Source organism: Gadus macrocephalus, chromosome 14 (genome assembly GCF_031168955.1).
Source record: "Gadus macrocephalus chromosome 14, ASM3116895v1".
NCBI lineage: Eukaryota > Metazoa > Chordata > Actinopteri > Gadiformes > Gadidae > Gadus > Gadus macrocephalus.
The window spans coordinates 9,848,898-9,868,897 of record NC_082395.1 but is presented as its reverse complement, the minus strand read 5'-3'; the positions used below and the strand labels follow the sequence as shown (position 1 = coordinate 9,868,897).

At 44.6% G+C, this 20,000-nt stretch overlaps 1 protein-coding gene across 1 annotated transcript in view; it reads right to left on the bottom strand.

The window, feature by feature from the left end:
* The window catches only part of sox6 (SRY-box transcription factor 6), a 136,108-nt gene that overhangs the window by 66,932 nt on the left and 49,176 nt on the right, over positions 1 to 20,000 (bottom strand). The window contains 3 exon segments of the mRNA XM_060071485.1: positions 2,030 to 2,119; positions 19,349 to 19,518; positions 19,520 to 19,557. Of these exon segments, the coding sequence (XP_059927468.1) occupies positions 2,030 to 2,119; positions 19,349 to 19,518; positions 19,520 to 19,557 (298 nt within the window).

Sequence of the window (20,000 nt, the reverse complement as noted above, 5' to 3'; positions counted from 1 at the left end):
ACCGCAGCTTTAAAGCATATCTCTGATGTTGTAGATGGCTTTGTTTACTTGCATGTTCACCACAAGCGGTAAAGGCATTTCTGAGCAAGTTTGAGCACAAGCACAGTAAAAGTGTTTATTGTCTCTTTCTCTCTCTCTCTCTCTCTCTCTGAAAAGTCTGCACCAGCCGCATTCCACCACTTGCCTTTGCAATAAAACAATTAGGTGCTAAAATTTGTTGATGACAAAAACGATGTGTGCGAACGTGTGTATTGTGAGAAATACCCACAATGACCTAATGTAAAAAGAATACACTAAATGTGATTTTCTTGTGTATTTAAGGTCACATAAGTAATACTTACAGCATAATTGGTTGTAGATTCAACAAATATGAAGAAAATAATTTGCAAGGTCAGCCTCCCTGTACATACTTTCCCTCTGCCTACATCCAACTATTCCTTTATTAATAGAAGTTTGGAAGCATGTTTGGCCTTTGTACTTATTTGAACCTAACAATTATTGAAACCTCTGAATCATTATACCACTTTAGATCCTAATCATAAGGTGTATTCTGTGCGCTACCTTTGTTTGTGTTTTAATTAGATGGACCCTGTGTGTCTCCAACCCTGGGCTTCTTTTTAATTGCCCATATTTACATCAGGCAAACATCAAATGTGGAGAGAGACATTTGTAAGGGGGAGCACAAAGCCGCCCTTTGAAATGTCTACAGTCATATGAAATGGCATGCTAATTAAAAAAGCCAAGACTGTCGCGGAGATAGGAGAAGCATTGGTAACAGTGTTGTATGGGCCGTACTGTAGTTCTGTGCACATCAACAGACAGAGGCCATAGTGTGTATTATCAGGCTGCCTACCTGTTTACACACTACCAAGTAACCTTACCATTGCCATTCATCAAACAGAAGAAATTCCCTGTAATTTAATAGATCTGCTTTCAAAAGGCTAAATCATTTCGACCATTTTATCCGCTGCACTTTGATCTACAGTGGCATATACTAGGGCAGCTACAATGAATCTGGTTTACCAAGCTATGATTTATCCCTCAGTTCATTAAGGTTATTGCCAATGACTATACTTATTAGGGCATTCTAAAGCTCCTTTTTTTTCTTTGCCCTGCGCGTGACAAAAATATGATTCATTAATTAAAACCGAATGCCAATATTATTCATGTGTGTCAACTGTGTGCAATAAAATACTTTATTTGAGACCATAATAAAAAATGTCAGCATATGAGAGGATACGCCAGTAATGTCGACTTTATATACCAGTAGTAGAGCATACTTGTAACAAACCAAACTAAACATACAACCCCCCCCCCCCCCATAAAAAGGGAAAGAAATTGTCTTATTTGATCTTTAATCATCCCACATCATCAGGCGTTTGTAAACGAACCCCACTGGGTTGAAACAGAGACCTAACCACCAGAGACCGAAAGGGGAGCAGCGAGGAGGAAGGTGGAAGCGCAGCGCGGCGGCAGCCAGGGACAGCCCCGTGTTATCAGCCAGCTGGTGGTGCGGTGCTAGGCGTAGTGTAAACACACAGGCTCTTAGTAACAGTCAGTGCTAAGGTCGGAGCCGAGGCGAACCCTGCCCAGCCTGGCCCGGACACACCTCCCCCCCACCCCCCCACCCACCCTGTCGTAAACACAAAGTTTGGTGGGAGTTCGGAGCCGTGCGGCTCTTGATACGCGGGCGCAGAGGGCGTTCACACACAGAGTTGATAAATTCCTCTTCACTGCGTGCTGCGGTGTGAAGGAGACTGTCGGGATGAGCTGGCCACTGCCTTCTCTCCTCAACCCCCTCTTCCCCCCACCCCCACCCCGGCCTGCTCTCTCTAAAACCAGGCACACTTCTACCGAGTCCGACTGGATGATTACCGGATCACCATAGCATCACCCGCCGCAGCCAGAATTGCTCAAGCTATCTGTCTGACGAAGGAATAAAGAGCTATTCCTTTGATTATCTATGAATGATGTTCGTCTATCGACCTGGGAACCTAGTGACATTGATGCAGCGATAAGCAAGTCTTACCTTTGACTTCTGCCAGGAGTTCGCTGGTGTTTAGCCTCTCCATCTTCTCTTTCCAGTCTTTAGACAGAAGCTTCTCCATGCATGAAGACTCTGCAAGGCAAGCAGACCCGAGGACATGAGCACCTTCTGCACTAAACTGTAGATCAAAACTAGACCAGACTAAACGAAATCACTGCATTCATTTAAAGTATCTTTTGTATGCAGAGATGATCACAGATCAACCATCATTATTGCAATTGGTGGATTCCTAAAGTAATAATGGCCATTCAACGCATTTCCTTTCACAGAGTGCTACTTTCATGCATGAGCAAACTTGCGGTTATACTAAAGAAAATCGCCTATTGTCAGCCACGGGAACATTAAGTGCTGGGGGCTTCGACCTGACGAATGGAAGAAAGGTTCAGTAGGGGAGTGAGGAGACACTGCAGGGATGGATTGAAAGTCCGAGACAGACAGCGTGTGAGAGGTGAAGCGGCGAGGGACTGGTTCCACTTTGGGAGCATCCGCATAGCTGCCAATGATGAAAACAATTAACGTTTATTCGGCCGCCAATGAATCAGTAGGGGAACGGCTGTTATCTATCGTGCTGTCGGTGGGCCGGCTGATAAAGAACACGCTAGGCTCCGTGACCCACTGTTCCCCCCCTGGGCCTGGCCTGCATGGGGGTCAGCCTGTTCCCATCAAACCCCACCACCACCACCAGCAGCAGCAGCAGCCCCTCCACCACCTTTAGTGGAAGCTAGAGCTCCACAGCGAGCTGGCCCCCGTTTGAACCACAACGAGGCGGCAGGGGGATGCACGGCTCTGCGCTGTATGGGATGACACGTCCACATGGGTCTCGGTCGACACGGATGCCATGCAAGCCAACACAAGGATGAACATTGTGCTGATATTCGGAAGCAAGACGGCCGTGTAACAAGTGGGATTTACGCCATATCGAACAATGATCACATCCTTCGTGTGTGAACACTATAGTATTAGGAAAGACAACATGAAAGACATCATCATGAGTTTCCTTTAAGGTATTAAGTTCAAAACGTATTGAGGCCCAACAGATTACTGCGTAGCCCTGGAAAACTGAAAAGCACATTGATTTTGCGGCAAATCATCTGTAAAGGGCTAATTTGAGAACCAAGAACTTGCAACACAAATGCATTCATCACACTTCATATTCCTTGATATTGAAAATTATACAAATGAAGTGCCTTCTCTGTCCTTGTAGATGCAGCCATCATGTGTTTTTGAAGGGAATGTATAGAGCACTCAGATAAGGATCACAACCTTCCCCAAGAGGATGTGGGAGACACGAGGACAAAAGGAGATGGAGGACAGAACTCACGCTGGGCATGGGTTCGGCTCTGTCTTCATTATCTGCTGCCGCTTTTTATCCTCAACATCAAAAAACCCATAGAGGATTTTACACAGTTTACGAATGTACACAGACATTGGTTCCTTTCATCCATCTGCAAAATCTCTTGGACCCTACTTGCTCAAAGCAAATACTGACAAACACGTTGACTTCAGAGGAACCGGGATTAATGGAAGGTCGGCGGCTGTTGTGGCCCTGTTTAAGCATGGCTTTCAGAGAGATCAAGCAGAGCAACCATCTTGTTTGATTGTCCACTTCCGTCTGTGTGGTGGGGGCCAACAGGACATCTTCAGCTCAGGGTCATTATAACATTACTTCTGCTTTATTGACTTTCCAATTCCCAACTCACAGTTTGTCCCCTTGACCCCAAGGGAAGAGAGAAAAGTGTGTTTGTGTTTGTGTGTGTGTGTGTGTTTTTGTATGGTTCTATGTGTATCTGTCTATGTGCATCTCTGTGTGTGTGTGTGTGTGTGTGTGTGTGTGTGTGTGTGTGTGTGTGTGTGTGTGTGTGTGTGTGTGTGTGTGTGTGTGTGTGTGTGTGTGTGTGTGTGTGTGTTTGTTTGTGTGCATGTGTGTGCGTGTGTACTAATATGTGTTTGTCTAACTCCCCTCCTGGCACGGACATCATAGATCTTCAGTCAGGGGTTAGGGGCAGGGAGGGGGATACAAAGCATAGAGATTATTTTCTCTCTTGACCCGAAATTTACAGGGCTTCCTCTTCCGGAGAAACAAATTCCCCTGAAATGCAAACACTTAGACACACTCAACAACAATAATGGATGACACCCTCTTCTATTAAGGAATAGTAACGGCGTATGTCAAATTGGTGTGAAGGGGAGTTAAACAAACAGGGAACACATGTACACATACACTCACGCACTCTCTCTCTCTGTTGTCTTTGCCTCAAACACAAACACAGAAAAAAATACGTGTGTGCATACATTACACACACACACATACAAGTGCGTGCACACCCACAATTTCCTCACAGATGCTTCTCCAGCACTTGATCATTAAGGAATACACCAACTGTTGTAGATAATGTGGTGCCAGCTTCCATTCTACTCCAACACCACCCCCACCACCCTCCCGTTCCACCTCCCTCCCTCCCTTCCTTCCCCTGCCTCCCAGGAGTGTTGCTGTTTCCTCACTACTTCATCCCCTACACTGGTCCAGAGCCGACCTGCCAAGTCTTCGTCCGACAGGAGAGGCTACAGCTGGAATGCACTGCTGTCCTCCCAGAACCTCCACCTGGGAGAGGTGAGTAATGACCCGGATTAGTCCATAGCCTAGCTCTCACACACCTTTTCACTGTTACCATACAGCAGGCAAACCTGGCAAATAACTAGTATAGAGGCTTCTTTAATAAAATCCAAATAAAATAAAAAATACTAATAGGAAAGCCTCAGTGTTACTTCCACGCAGACGACCTGAAGGAAAACACATTGAGAAAATGATGCTGGGGTCTGGCTTGTTTCAGGGCACGTTTCCACAGCTTTTGTCAGAAAAATCTAGATAAAGTGGAGGAATGCTGTTTCAGTTGCTCAAATGCCTGGTTGTTTTCTCTGGAGACACTATGTATTTCATTGGAAAAACTGGATAATCTTAAAAGTCCTTATTACTGTCAAATTAAGAATGTTCCAAATATATACACTTTTTTATGCCTAACTGGATATGAAATAGCATTCAATTTTCAAGGGAAAAAAACTAAAATAATTGTAGTTCGTTGCTTTCTTAATCTTGAAATATGACATTACATTCATCAAGGATTAGCTCAAACAAGAGGAAAAAGTCCAGTCCAGTGAGTTTATTTTTATTTATCTTCGGGGGCTCTTAAATCTTAAATCCCCTCTCAGTGTCCCCCTCCCGTCTCTCTAGAGATAAAAAAATGTTCTCTGACTAGGGAGCAGACCATTCAGATGGGATGAGAATGGAATGAAAACAATAGCCCTTATCAGACGCTTATTTACATGTTCCCACCATCCCTCCAGTAGACAGCCCGGCTTGTCACAGGGCCCAGTTGGCCCCACTGGCCTACGACCAACATCTCCTGGCCCTAGAGATCCCAACAGCTCCTATGGACCCATGCCTGGCACAGGCTCCAGCCACTCTGCAGACAGCGCAGACAGTAACAAAGCAGACAAAACTACTGGAATATGTGTCCAAGAGGTGTTCCCCAATGGGAAGGGGATCGTCTTTGGACCACATAAGCCTGTCTGTGTCTTATTGTCCTCTCTCTAGGGACTACTGTGCTGTGCTGTACATCTGAAGAAAACTGCCCTCAATGTGTTTCCAAGCTTCTTGGGAGTTGCTTCATCGTGTGATGAAAGTGAGCCGTCACTTTCCGTCACACAGTGATTTGATATTGCCAAGTACAATATGTTTATCTGCTATCTGAACTGCAATCGGTGCTGTACAACTTGTTGGTGCAGATATTATTGATGTGGGTTAGCAGGAGTTAAACGCCTAGCATCAAGATGAACCGGCAAGATTAGCCTTCTCCCGCTGTATTAAAAACAAAGGCATTGGTTCTCATAAATCTCGACAAGGGGAATGTTTCTCAGTCGGTGTGAAATAAACACTGCTTTCAGCACCTGGCAGTCTCTGCTGCCAGAATATCATGTTTAGTGCAAACCACAACAGTGAAACTAAGAGGCTAGCCTTCGTAGTAACGTGCCACCGGTAAACTCCAGAATGTGCTAGCAGGAAGACAAAATTATATATATATATACGTATATCCATCCCTCTTTCCAAAACATAATATTTGGATATGTCTACACTTGATTTTTCTCTCTTTTAAAATAAATAGTTACGTTTTTTAAATTGTAAAAAGTTACAATTTAGCAGATTTATTGCCACTAGGCAATAACTGCCGGTATTTGTGAGGCTAAGCTAGGGAAAAGTTGTGAGCTAATTTATGTTTTTACTGCGGCCCTTAACAGGTTTACTGTTGGTTCAGTCATGCAATCATAGGGAGGCTGTGGATAAACTCAAATTATTGAGTAAAACACAGTCTCATAAGCCAATCAAATTGTGTTAACGTGAAGATTAATGGCCTCTGTTTTTTAAAGGAAAATCTTAAAGAACTGGGTACACATAAAAAAGCACTTTCTAATTGAAGTTTGAGAAATCATTATGAATGTACATCCATGTTGTATCCTGAACACACTAAGAATGTATTTAGCCTCTACAGTAAATTTCCAGAGGAGTATCAACCACAATGGCAAGAACCAAGTCTGAAAACATAAGATGTTTTTAACAATGCTCCATACAGGGTGTTCCGTTACACTGTTTTGTCTGCAAACACTTGCTAGGGAAATGCTTCAACTGTCTGCTGCCAAATTGTGGGTGTTCATTCAACTTGCGAAAAACGATACTTGTGTTTTGAGTCTATGTTGTGTTGAAAAGCCAATGACAAAGGAGCGACAGAGAGCAATCTATGGGAGTCATGGCTAGCGGACGAGAAACCTCCCCTTTAACTTCAGCCTTGTACCATCCATCGTCAAAGCCTCCAGGGAAACATGCAATTACCGAATCAATGATCAACTGACAGTTGCTATATAAATAATTTCCTTCTCAGAATTCACAGACCATATCAATTGAGTCAACCGGGCAAATGATGCTGAGTCACAAAGAGAGATTCCAAGTAAGCTTGATCCTCAAATGACAAAGGTAACTTATTATCTTTGTGGTTAGGTGGTTAAAAAATGAAGAATGTAATTGGATTTGAGCTGAATTAAAATCAGTCCTCTTGGGAATGAAGAATGAAAAGGCATTGCTGCATAATCAGACACATTTGGCTTTGTAGACAAAATATAACAAAAACCTTACACAAGGTGACACAAACTGAGGAGTTTTTGTTCCCTCCATTTCAGGAAACAAACAAAACAAATAGCAGTTTGGTTTTGTGAAGCCTAGGTAGATTCTCTTATTTCCTTTTAACGCTACTTCCAACTCTACGCTAACAAATCAAAAGTCGAGATTGAGGAGAAAAAGGGAAAAAGATAAACTCTAAGGAAGCCTTTGAATATCTTAATCACAGAGACACTAAAAACAAGACCCCATCATCACAGCAAATAAAACACAATAATTACAAGAAGCATGCAGGGAAGTGGAATTCAGAGTGAAAACATGTTTTGTCATTTTGCCGGTAGTCCCTAAGACAACAGCTGTTGGATGCGGCAAATACTCCTGAAGTCTTCATAATCATGACGTTATTGAAGTGAGGACAAAAAGGGCACTGATTGCTAGGGAGCAATCTGAACGCAATAGGTTACACACCCGGGTGATGTTGCACAATGCAAATGCTAAATAGAGAGAAAGAGGGGAAAAAAAAACAACACAACATGCATAGCACAACAGTACGTTGTCGCTCATTTTCAGGCAATTACCTTCCTTCCTTGTCAACAGCTTTAATAACCTCTATCATTTCCCGTTTTTTTTTCACTGCAGTTAAATAATTCCACCTTTTTAAATATGTAAATGCGAGTGTCGGCATGCACGGGTTAAGAGGTCCGGCTTCTTGAGACATGCCGGTGTATTGTGGAGCACCTGCACCTCGGGATGGGCCTGATTTAATTGACATCTAATACTACTTATTATTCCACTTGGTGAACATATCTGTTAGTCACCTGTTAGTCTCTCATCTGAGAGGCACTTGGCCATATAAACTACTGCTATAAATAGCGACCAACCTGCACAAAATGGTTTCCACAAATGTTGCAACAAAACATAAAAAACAGCAAATTCCCTCTGCACAACTGCATTCTTCTTTTGCAATTCTTTCTCTTCCTTCTCTTTTCTCTTACCACATTCCTGTCAGTTGCTACCTTGTATGAAGGAAGAGCAACGTTCCAAGGATAGAGGTGAGAGATGGTATTCTGTAAAGAATGTGTTTGTAAAAGACTGTGTGCAGTTTGTGAAAGATTAGCTCCATGTGGGCTATCGGATCAGCTCTCTTGTGTCCTGCATCAAAATGAAATAAAATGATGCAACTAGAATGCTGTTGCCGAGCTGAAGGTTGTGGGATTGCGTGTCTAGAAATATTGCTCTTTGTGCCTGTAGGTTTCCATTCATTGCGTTGCCTCTATCTGCAGCGACAAAGGTGTAAATCCTATAATGGTGACCTGGCCATTCTGAGAGGCGTATACACATGCGGCTCCCTGACCTCTTTAAATAGGACACGTGTCTATCAAGCATATATGAATTAACCATCCCCAAGAGGCTTCACCTTCTGAGCTGAGCACCATGTGACCTCTCCCAATCCATTTTACTGCGGCACTCTGTGGCAATCAGGCTTGAATTATTAAAGTGAGCACTGAGCAATGATCAATTCATTGCGGCCCTTGGCCACAGACCACTCGGCCGTACTTCAACAGAAATGACATTGAGAACACTTGGATATGCTTCTAGACAATGCACATAAACTTGAAATATGTTGGACCCAATATGTCAATAATCATAACTGTACAGAACGGGGCCATGTCCAGGCTAATCCTGAGGCAATGTTGCTAGATAACTAAAGGGTGAAAAGGTTTGAACACTCGGTTAAGAATGAATGAGAGACAGGGAATAATTTCTGCTTTGTCTATCCAGGCTTTTCCTGAGGTTGGGAGCCTTCGCTACATGTCAAGGAATGCTAATATATTCTAGGCAGCATAAACTACCTGGGGCTCATCGGTGTCTAAATGCCAAAAGAGGAACAGACCGGACCTGTTAGCAATGATTTCCTGAGGACAGAAGCCAGGAAGCTTGGATAAAATCAGCATTTACATCTTTCCACCTCCCATACAATTATATAACAAGAGACCCAAAAAAGCCAAGAAGTTGATAAGGAAAAGTACACAGCCGGAACATTTGCAACTCAAGAAACCTAAAAATAAAAAGAGGTAACGCAGAAAAAAAAATCCAATCAAAACTTTGCGATAGGAAGATGAGAGCCAAGATAAACCAGCACTCAGAGCCCCCAAAACTGCAATCTCCTCTTAAGCCGGAGAGTGGCAGCTGGCAGAACAGCTGGCGAATAGGATTAATGTCAGAAGAATGAAATAAAAGTCAACATATGTCCGAGCCTGAGGTGTTGGGACTGTGCGTGATTGTGCCCCCGGTGGATGCCATGTGTGCAGCTGGAAGGGGCTGCTGTGCAGCTCCCCTCTCCACCCCACAAGGTCACTTTTAACAACTAGCACCATTACATGCTTGCGTAGCTAAATTAACTTTTTCCTTCGTGCGCCTCTCATTTCCTGTTTTTCTTTAAGATTATGGCACTAATTCGGTCTGAAGTACTGCATCTAATACGCAATATTGGTGGAGATTATAAATATTAAATTTGGAGAGGTATATGCAGCTGGACAGTGGATGTATATTAGTGTATTACAACTTGCTAATATATCATACTGCAGATCATACTTAAAATATTTGTGTCTGTGTTTGTGTGTGTGTGTTTGTACTATTAATTGTCTTACATGAAAAGGGACACATTTCTAGAATCTCAAAAGTGGCTCAGTACTTGAATCGCTCAAATAAACATTATAAAAGAAATATTTCTATTTATAATTCCCATTTCCATGTTGGTAATCATGCAGGCCCACAGACACATTGTAATAAATTATTATAATTTCCCACAAAATGTAATTACTGGGTACCTCACATGGGGAGTGGTTCACTTGTTTGGTAACCTGCAATCTTACTGTCAGATATAAACATGCCAGCTAATCAATGCCGCAAACATTCCCATTTATTCATCTATCTGAATTAATACGAGTGTGGGTATAACAGGCATAGTACTGTGATCAAGGCTGTGATTTACTAAATGAATAGGTATAAGACTATTCATTATGAATCCTGTGCAACCCTAATGGAAAGCATAATATGTGATATTTAGTAAGTTTTATTGAACATAATATGAAACTATTTTGAATAAGAAACTATATATATAACAATAATTGCTAGATTATATTTGGAGTATGATATTTGGAATAATAGCCTACATGTTTAATTTCGGAGTGAAAACATTTTAGTACCATTAGTTTATTTTCCGACAGCTAATATAATCGCCTTAAGCTGAATGATTTAATGGCTGTTGATGTCTAGCAGAAATAACAGTGAGGCGACCACAACATCTTTCAAAGGTGAAACATTCCGGCGTTTAGAAAGTCCCCTACACTGGCCCACATTGAGGCCTCTCAGTAAGCCATTGTCCCCCAATGCCGCGGCAACAATAGAGGCCGTATTTTTGTTCAACCAGCCTGTTCCTTTTTCTCTGGCCCACAGAGCCATGCAGCATGAGACCCACTGTGCAGTGATGGAGAAACCTGCTTTTTGTGAGACTCGGCTCAATGGGGGACGAGAAGCGAGAGGAGAGGGTCTGCAGACGCGTTGGCAGCACCTTCAAGGCCCAAACGGCTAATTACAATATTATGACGTGCAAATTATTTGAGGAGAAAAAAAACTGATTAATTAATGCTATTATTCAAACTCATAACTTCAACCATCTTTGGAACTTCATGACATGTAATGAAGGACAGGGTCACAGCATATTAACCACTCGACCTGCGCAGACTTAAACATTATACCGCGGTGCTCCCAGAGAGGGATGGAGTTTGTAGAATAATTACAGTCATCAGCACTAAGGCTTAGCACTGCAATAAAACATGTTTCTATCTGTTTCCTCTGACATCCTCATCTCAGTTCTTGGCACACGTGTAATGTTATTGAACCAGGCAAACGCACACAAAAAAAAAAGCATGCGTGGGAGGAGACATTTGTTTCATCGCGATCCATTAAACAGTCTCTTTGTTCCAGAGTCAAACCATCACAGCCTCATGTAAAACATTGATGCTAACACTTAGCAGGGAAACAATGTGGATATGCTAACACGCTTGATCTGCCTCAATTGTCATGTTTGCTGGAGTCAGAGCTGGTGGGCTGACTTCTCTTTTCTCAAAGAACAAGCCTGCAATGTGCATTGAAATCATTAGCAGGCCACAGAGGCCGTCTGTGCCCAGGGTGTGAGTTACACTGACACTATTTTGATCCTCGGTCAGATGACACCAGCTCTTTTGTCAAGTTATGTGTAGAGAATGCCTGAGAGCTGAAAGCCAGAACTGGGACAGTGATACTGAGCAGCCACACTACAAGTCTACCAGTGTAACGACACACACACACACACACACACACACACACACACACACACACACACACACACACACACACACACACACACACACACACACACACACACACACACACACACACACACAGATACATGCTTGCAGCTGTGCGTGCAAGAGTGCATACACAGACATAAACACACACACACACACACACACACACACACACACACACACACACACACACACACACACACACACACACACACACACACACACACACACACACACACACACACACACACACACACAAACATATATCTTATATTCATATACATAATTTTTTTAGGACCTGAGCCTACCCACCTCTGCAATTCTAATGACATAAAACCAGTCCATATCCGTCCCTGTTAACACTCTTAATCTGCATATAGGAGTCTATTTCTAGATTCTGGGCTCCACAGCACAATGACAGATTTAGTACCTTTAATGGCTTCTGCCTTTTTGTGTGTCAGCATTTCAACCTCCCTTTAACCCCTCCAAATACAGAAGGACCCCATCAAACAGCCAGCGACCATACAGACGGCTGCTAATCGAACCACACACACACACACACAAAGCAGTTACATTTTGGTTTTACGGCATACAAACATGTATTAAATTACAAAAAAATATGATTTATATGAATACCCTCATGTTGTGTATATGTGTGTGTGTGCATGTATGTGTGTTTGCATATATGTGCGTGCGTTCGACAAGGGAGTGAGAGAGAGAGAGAGAGAGAGAGAGAGAGAGAGAGAGAGAGAGAGAGAGAGAGAGAGAGAGAGAGAGAGAGAGAGAGAGAGGGGGGGAGGGAGAATGAGAGAGAGCGAGCGGGAAAGTGAGAGTGAGGTAGAAAAAGCGAGTGAGAGCAACAGACAGACAGAGGGACAGAGAGAAAGGAGAAAAAGAGAGAAAGTGCACACAGCTACAATAAGACAAGCAGGCCTCTGTGCAGCGCTGGCTGTGATTTGTCTGTTCAAGACACCCGTTTCCTCCTATCAAGGGGTTCCTGTGCACAACGTGAGCCAGGAGCACAATGGGGGTGTTGTGTGGCTTGGGTGGAGGGGGACACACGCAACAGCTGAAACCCAGGAAGATGGCCCCTGGAATGCTTCTCGGCAGTTGCTACTGTTGACTAGTGGGAATATGAGAGCCGGGGTAGGTGATCTTGAATTCTAAGAATGGCACATTGAAGAGGCAGCTGCTTGTGTTGTCATCCGAATGACAGAGAGAGCAAAAATCATCGCTGTCTTCTTTTTTCTTTTTTTTTTGCTCAACAAACCATTACATGTCCACTGTCGTGCAAAAGTGGAAAAAAACGTGTCTACTCTTTAGCATTTCCTGCCGGGCTTTGCTGGGGTAGCTGTGATTATGTGAGGGGGGCAGATAGTAAATACATAATTCAGCAGCAGAATATGTACTGCATGCTCTCGTGCCCCCAGACACTGCCCCGTCGTTTAGCCCTGGCCTCGGATCTCTCCCTGGCAAGAGCTTCAGCTCGGCCACAGGAGAGAGCTGGGGGGGAGGTGGGGGGAGGAGGACAGACCATAATAACAGGAGGGGAAAGGTTAGGGTTAGGAAAGGGGAACAGTGAAAGTGGGGGATGGAGGGGGGCGAAGGAAAGCAGAGAAAAAAGGGCAAAGTTAGAGGAGGCAGAGTGCTAGGTGAGGAGAAGGAGGTGGAGGAGGAGAGAGAGATTAAGAGAGGAAAGGGGGCTTGACGTCCCTATCTTTGTGTACGTTCACATGTCAGACTGGCTGTGTGCCCACGGTGTACAGGCGCAACATCAGAGATGTGATTGGCAGAGGGCAGAAAGAGACGCTTTTGATCATGTGTTCTAACAAGCGAACCCGGCTCATGCCTCTTCAGCCTGAACAGATCTACATTACCTATTCAAACAAAAGTGACAGACCACAGCACTGCTCCACTGGGCTGACACACACCATGCCACAGGCCAAGGGAGAACACACAGACACGCGCAGACACACACACACACACACACACACACACACACACACACACACACACACACACACACACACACACACACACACACACACACACACACACACACACAGACACACCAAATTGAGCACTTTAAATCGAGATAGGCAACTTTGTGTTATAGTGCAGACCGTAACAGATCGTTTAAGTGATAGACAACTGTGTTTACCATTGTACTTTTATCTCGAGTAGCCATTTTCTACCTCCACGCCATCCAGCCAGTTTTAAGGGTTTTAATTTGCAGGAGTCCTCAAACAAAGCTTGTTATTTTCTACAACCAATACATCTGTTGGCTTAAACCTTGATCCCATTGTATTGTTTTTTTATTCAACAGACTTGTTCAACTGTTTTCAGAATATGAAGCATAGTTGCAAATAAATGTTTCACAAAATTCCAAATTTAATTGATTTAACAAAAAACTAAAGGGAGTGAGAACGAGAGAGAGAGAGGGGGAGAGAGAGAAAGAGATGAATAGAGGAATTAAAGCCTCCGCTGAGTCAGCGACACAAAAGGAAATCCAAAAAGATTCACCTTTCCCCGAAGAATTTAACTGATACAATCCAAATCCTTGAGGTTACAAGCCTAACCATGTCTTTTTAAAACACACTCATGTGTTCCCATGAACGCGCGTTGGACGAACATCATTTGAAGAAGCCCAACGCTACACTCCTCTGTGTCCTACGATCTGGGAGGATGTGAAGGTGGGGTCGGGCAGGGGCAGGGCGGGAAGGCGGAGGCAGCGGTGAGCCTCCCTGCGGGGGAGGGAGCGGGGGGGGGTTGGGGGTAGTGGGGGGAGGTGGGCATGGCTCTGATGTCGTCCAGTTGGAGCGCAGCGGTTCTCCAAAGACAGGCAGAGCAGCACGTTTGAGTCAACGCGGCGGAGCCTCAAAACCTGCTAGTGACACGTTTGTAAAGCGGGCCGAATCTCAAGTGCTCGTTGCATATGCATGGAGGCACGGAATCTTGGGCTCAGATCTTTATAACAAAGATTCCTATTAATGAGCTGGGACGAAGCAGAAGCAGATGACATGGCAGCTGGGATGAGAGGGAATGGAGGGTGGGTGGGTGGGTGAGTGGGGGGGGGGGGGGGGGGGGGGGGGGGTGCGGGATGATATACATGCTGTGTAATACATATACATGACCTTATAGGTACACGTATGAGGTAAGCTATGTATGGACAGGAATTCAACCGTTATCTACCATGCATTTATATACTGCATGGAATATATAAATCGATGCATAAATGGAAGCCACTGTTTCGTGCGTGTGGTGCACCTGCAGATCACTTTCCCCGGGGGCCACACGTGCAGACACCTCAAGACGCTGTACCGTGACACTGACGGGGTACGGTTCTCCCACCCCCCAGAGTCAAGAGTTCATCAGTGTTAATCAGACCAAAGGCTTTACGGCTGATCCTATTCTCCTCTGGAGCCTTCACCCATCCCCTGAATCTCATTATGTGGCCTGCAGTAATAGAGGCTAATGCCCCAGGGCTACGTACACAATGCTGGTTACCGTGGCGCACACAGAGCCATCCCACTGTAATAACACAGCGGCTGACCAGGAGGATTACCGCTGCAGATAGAAGCGGAGAGCTGATGGGAGCTGTGTGCTCCTGGAGGTGTGTGTGTGTGTGTGTGTGTGTGTGTGTGTGTGTGTGTGTGTGTGTGTGTGTGTGTGTGTGTGTGTGTGTGTGTGTGTGTGTGTGTGTGTGTGTGTGTGTGTGTGTGTGTGTGTGTGTGTGTGTGTGTGTGTGGAGCGCGGGGGGAGGCGGGGGGGCGGGGGTTCTGCCTCGCAAGGTAATGTAAGCGCTGAATTTCTCAAAGAGACACCAGTCCGTTATTGGAAAAGCCAGGCAGACAATACATGGGATTTGAGATCTCTCGTCTTTGCCTTTGCCAGTATGCTTTGATTACTTAAAATGAACTAATTGGCATGAAGAGGATTGAGTTTTACAATAATTCTTCAGACTTATGCTGCCTTTGGATACAGATTATAATAAATGGAGCCAGAAAAGGAGTAGAAAACGATATTAAATGGTCAGGTGTGATCAGTAAGCCTGGTCCTTGAGCACAGCTAACACATTTGTTGTGTAAATCAGGCTAGGTGGGGTCAGAGCCTGGATAAGAGGATAATAGGCTCCGACTGGCAGCCAGAACCACTGGCCATACAGGGAGACTAGATTTGGCAACGCATGAACGCTAATACCCACTCAGTAGGGGGGATCCCCAAGTATTGTGTACATGTGATTGTGTGCACACGCGCATGGGCAATATTGTCACTTATTTAGAATTGTTGTAGAATTAATTCACAAGCTGAATTTATGATCCTGTTATTTCACTATGGCTGGCTAATAATCCATTGTCTATCATACCACATACCAAATAGCGGCGGTTTCTCAATTATTGCAAGAAAGCGCTTGTGCGTCTGCCTTGACATTCAAAGAACAAAAAAGGCAGTTATTCAGAAATACACACAAAGAACACACAATGGTAAATTAATAGAAATCTATCAGAATAACATTTGGTGCCGGTTGTTCAGGCAAGGACTCAACAAGAAACTCTGTCATCAAAGTAAAATTAAATACAGAGTCCTTGAAAGCCAAAAAAACACAAAGATAAAAACCCAACTAGCTGTCCTTGTCATGCGACCACTAAATAAGACTAAACACAAAAACTCTTTCTCTGCCGGCTTGCACAATATTGATTCATACTTCAGTGCATTTATAAAGCTCTTCTAATTGCATGAGCATCTTATCAAGGTTACCTTGGGTTTTTATAATAGTGCCAGTTCCTCTTTCTAGCCTAATACTTTATATGGACATTTTTAACTCTTGACAAACGCTGTCTGGAGACTTATCCATAAATAATGCATTTACAATACCTAGTAAATAAACATGGGGCACAATCGTTAGCCCTGCCGGCAACTGGGCCTATTAGAGCTTTTACAGCAAAGGTGACTATTCAGCTAAATGCAGTGGTGGCTGCTGGGAGGACATTTTCATTCATTAGCACAGTCACAAGCACTTAAAGCACTTTAAGGAGCAGAGAGGGAGAGTAGGGATGGAGGGATTAATAGGTGAAAGGGTTTAAAGACAAAGTAATGGAGGGATTGAGAGTCAGAGCATCTACAGTTCTGAGCTTGGCCACTGTTGTCCAGACAGTGTGCACTGGCTGACTGCTAATGTCATCAATAACACTAATAAAATAAAACGGAGAAATTAGAAACAAAATAGGAATATGTGTAAAATGTAATAATAAGTTCATATTGCTGACTCAAATAGCAAGTGAAACGACTCTCCCGCTATTTGGTTTGTTTATTAAAAAAATACATTTCGGAACCGTCCAATAGTCTATTTCAATTGTGGGCCATTCCATCCACCAGTGGAAGTGAGGTGTCCTCTGTCCCAATAGAGTGTCCTCTATCCCAATAGGTCATTCCGTCTATCCCTAATCCAGCAGCACAAGGAGCTATCATGACCAGAGAAAGGAACCTGCAGAAGAACAGCAGCAGCTGGTGCGCTGCTTCTGTGGGCCTCCCCGCTCGCCACCGAGAACACAACAGGATTAGACACAGCAGTTGTCCCCCTAATATCATGCTCAGATCAGGGGTATATTTAGCTCATCTGCTCTTTGTCTCACATTAGCGATGTCATTAGGGCAGCAAATGGCCCCTGTCACACATTCTTTTGATACTCCCTTACCGATGAATCCTGACCTTTTTCCTGCTTCCGACCGGGGACCCTCTTTACCAAAGCGCAGACCGTCCGCAACGTGACTTAACCTCACTAGAAGAGGAAGCGGTTGGCAGGTGTCGCTTGTCATTTCTCCCTGAGTTTCTGTCCAAATGATCAGTGGAAGCGGATCATCCACTGCTGAGGCCGCCCCGAGTGCTCTCGAGCCTCCCCTTACGCAGCTCCATCACGGGGATGCATGTTGAACTTTGTGTGCCTCTCGTCCCCTTCCCCCACCCCCCTGCTCCCTCCTCACAAACTAATTTCCTCCGACGGGGGACTTTATTTGCCTGGCAGTGCGGGTACAGAGAGCATGAGACAGAGCCAGCCTCTATTATTAACAGGAGATTAAAACAGCTGTATGGCACTCTAAAGCCGCCTCGGCGCCCGATGCTAGCATACGGCCCCGCATTACAAGCGGCACTTGACCATTTAAATTATGGCAAAAACCGGCCTTCACCAGCTGGGCTCATTAGCATAACGCAGCTCTCGCCGTGGAGAGCGCCGAAGAGCTGGAGTTTAACCCCCCCCCCCCCCCCCCAATCAGAATCACACACACACTAGCATGCACACGCACACCAGAGGACTCTGTTCAGGTGAGGGTGGAGCGGCTCAGCCGTGTTGAGTACATCGTAGACGTAAAGCCAAAATCGGAGGACATGCGATAGTCGCACTTTTCAACTATAATCGTAATCCATGTTGAACTTCACCTCCAGCGTACAAAGTGAATAATGAACAAGCTTAACGTCTATCAATATGTTTAAAGAGCGAACTATTTGAATAACCTTCTTGATGGATGTCAGGTATAAATCAGACCACACTTAAACATAACAGTATTCCCCCATCAGTGTGTGGGCGAGCCCCATGCTACTCCTTAATGAAGACCACCACACGAACACTTGCGAGAAAGACACATTATTTTTAGTCTAACAGAGCTTTTAATGTATTCATTTGATAAAGTGCTTATGCTAAGAGCTCCCAAGACGCTGCATAAGACACATGCATTCCCGAGGGGATGTAGCATTTGATTGGATGTAGGCTAGTTACTGTATATTACTACAGCCTAATTAAAAATGGAGTCGGGGGGGGGGGGGGGAAGGGGGGAGTGTTTCAGTAGCTCTTTCAAATATTTGTTTTTGTGTCATACTCTTGATAGACTGCAGGCGGTTTTTGTGTGTGTGTGTGTGTGTGTGTGTGTGTGTGTGTGTGTGTGTGTGTGTGTGTGTGTGTGTGTGTGTGTGTGTGTGTGTGTGTGTGTGTGTGTGTGTGTGTGTGTGTGTGTGTGTGTGTGGGGTGTTAGGGTGTTGGCTGCGGGTGAAAATTGGGTGCCATTGTGTGTCAAAGACTAAACGACTCTATCACAGAGAGGTTGCCTTATTGGTTTGCTTTGTTCTGTTTTGCGTTGTACTGTGTTATGCAGTTCAGACACAAATATATGATATCGGCAGCATTTGTGTGTGTGTGTATGTTTCTGTGCTTGTGTGCAAGCCAGTATGAGTGTGTAGATGGGTGTGGATGGGTGTGTGTGTATTGAAGAGACTGGGAGATTCATAAGTAATTGGGCATCTGAAACAGGTCGAATTCACCAGGAGGGCTAGTCCTACAGACTTGAATAATTGCCCTGGATAACTGGGTTCTGTGTAAGAAAACAAAGAGGTAATGTTCCTGGCACGGGGTCAACGTGATGTGTTTTATAGTCTGGGAGTTTGCCTTGGCATGGAGGCCAGACCACACTTAGGCTGAGGTGTTGTGCCACCCACTCCTTGTCACACTGGAAGAGAGTCAGTACAAACTGGAAACAGCGTCACGTCACTTCTTTCCAGTCGTCCTCTTTGTGTGCGCGTGTGTTTGAGTGTGTGTGGATCCGTGTGTGTGCGTGTGTGCATGTGTCAAGAAATGCAAGTCAAGTCATACAAGAGAAGAAAAAAAGAGCGAACAGAGAAGGGGAAAAGAAAGAAAGCAAACAAGAAAATGGAAAAAAGGACCTCAACAAGCTGACAAATGCACGTCTCTCACACACACACACACACACACACACACACACGGTGGGATGCTCTTACCGTCCTGCTCTGTCTTTGTCATCTCCTCCAGCTTCTTCTGCTTCAGCGTGTCCACCACGTCCGCCAGGCTTCCCTTGCGGCGCTCAGGTGTTCCGAAGGCCGAGGCGCTCAGCAGGTCGCCGCGTTCCCGGGCCCCCTCCTCCGGCTTGTGTGGCGAGGTTGAGTTATTCGAAGGAGTAGAGAGAGCATACTTTATTGCTGTCAGATTCCTGCAAGGAAACAGCAGTTGGGAAGAGAGGGGGAGAGGGGGGGGTTATTTTAATGGTGAGTAACGGTGTGCGTGCATGTCAAAGAGCCATTCGGCGTGTAGACATGTAATATTTGGGGCTGTTTTAATTTAAAATGGGCAATTTGACCGTATCAAATGTCTCCTCGAACGCTTTCTTCGCATTGTCAACCGAGCTGCTCTGGCAAATGAGATATGACAAGTGAAAATGGAGATGAAATGATGAGGTACACTTTCATAGGGCATACGAATAATGTTTTTAAGCTCTACTTTTCATCACGCCGACTACACAGCAAAAGCCTCCCCACCTATAATTTCCCAAATTGCTTTTGAGTGCGCATTTGTGTGCGGGGGTGACTGCTGTGTAATTTGTTCATTTTCTCGTGGAGACCTATTCTCAGTTGAGTGCCTAGGGGCCGTCGTAAA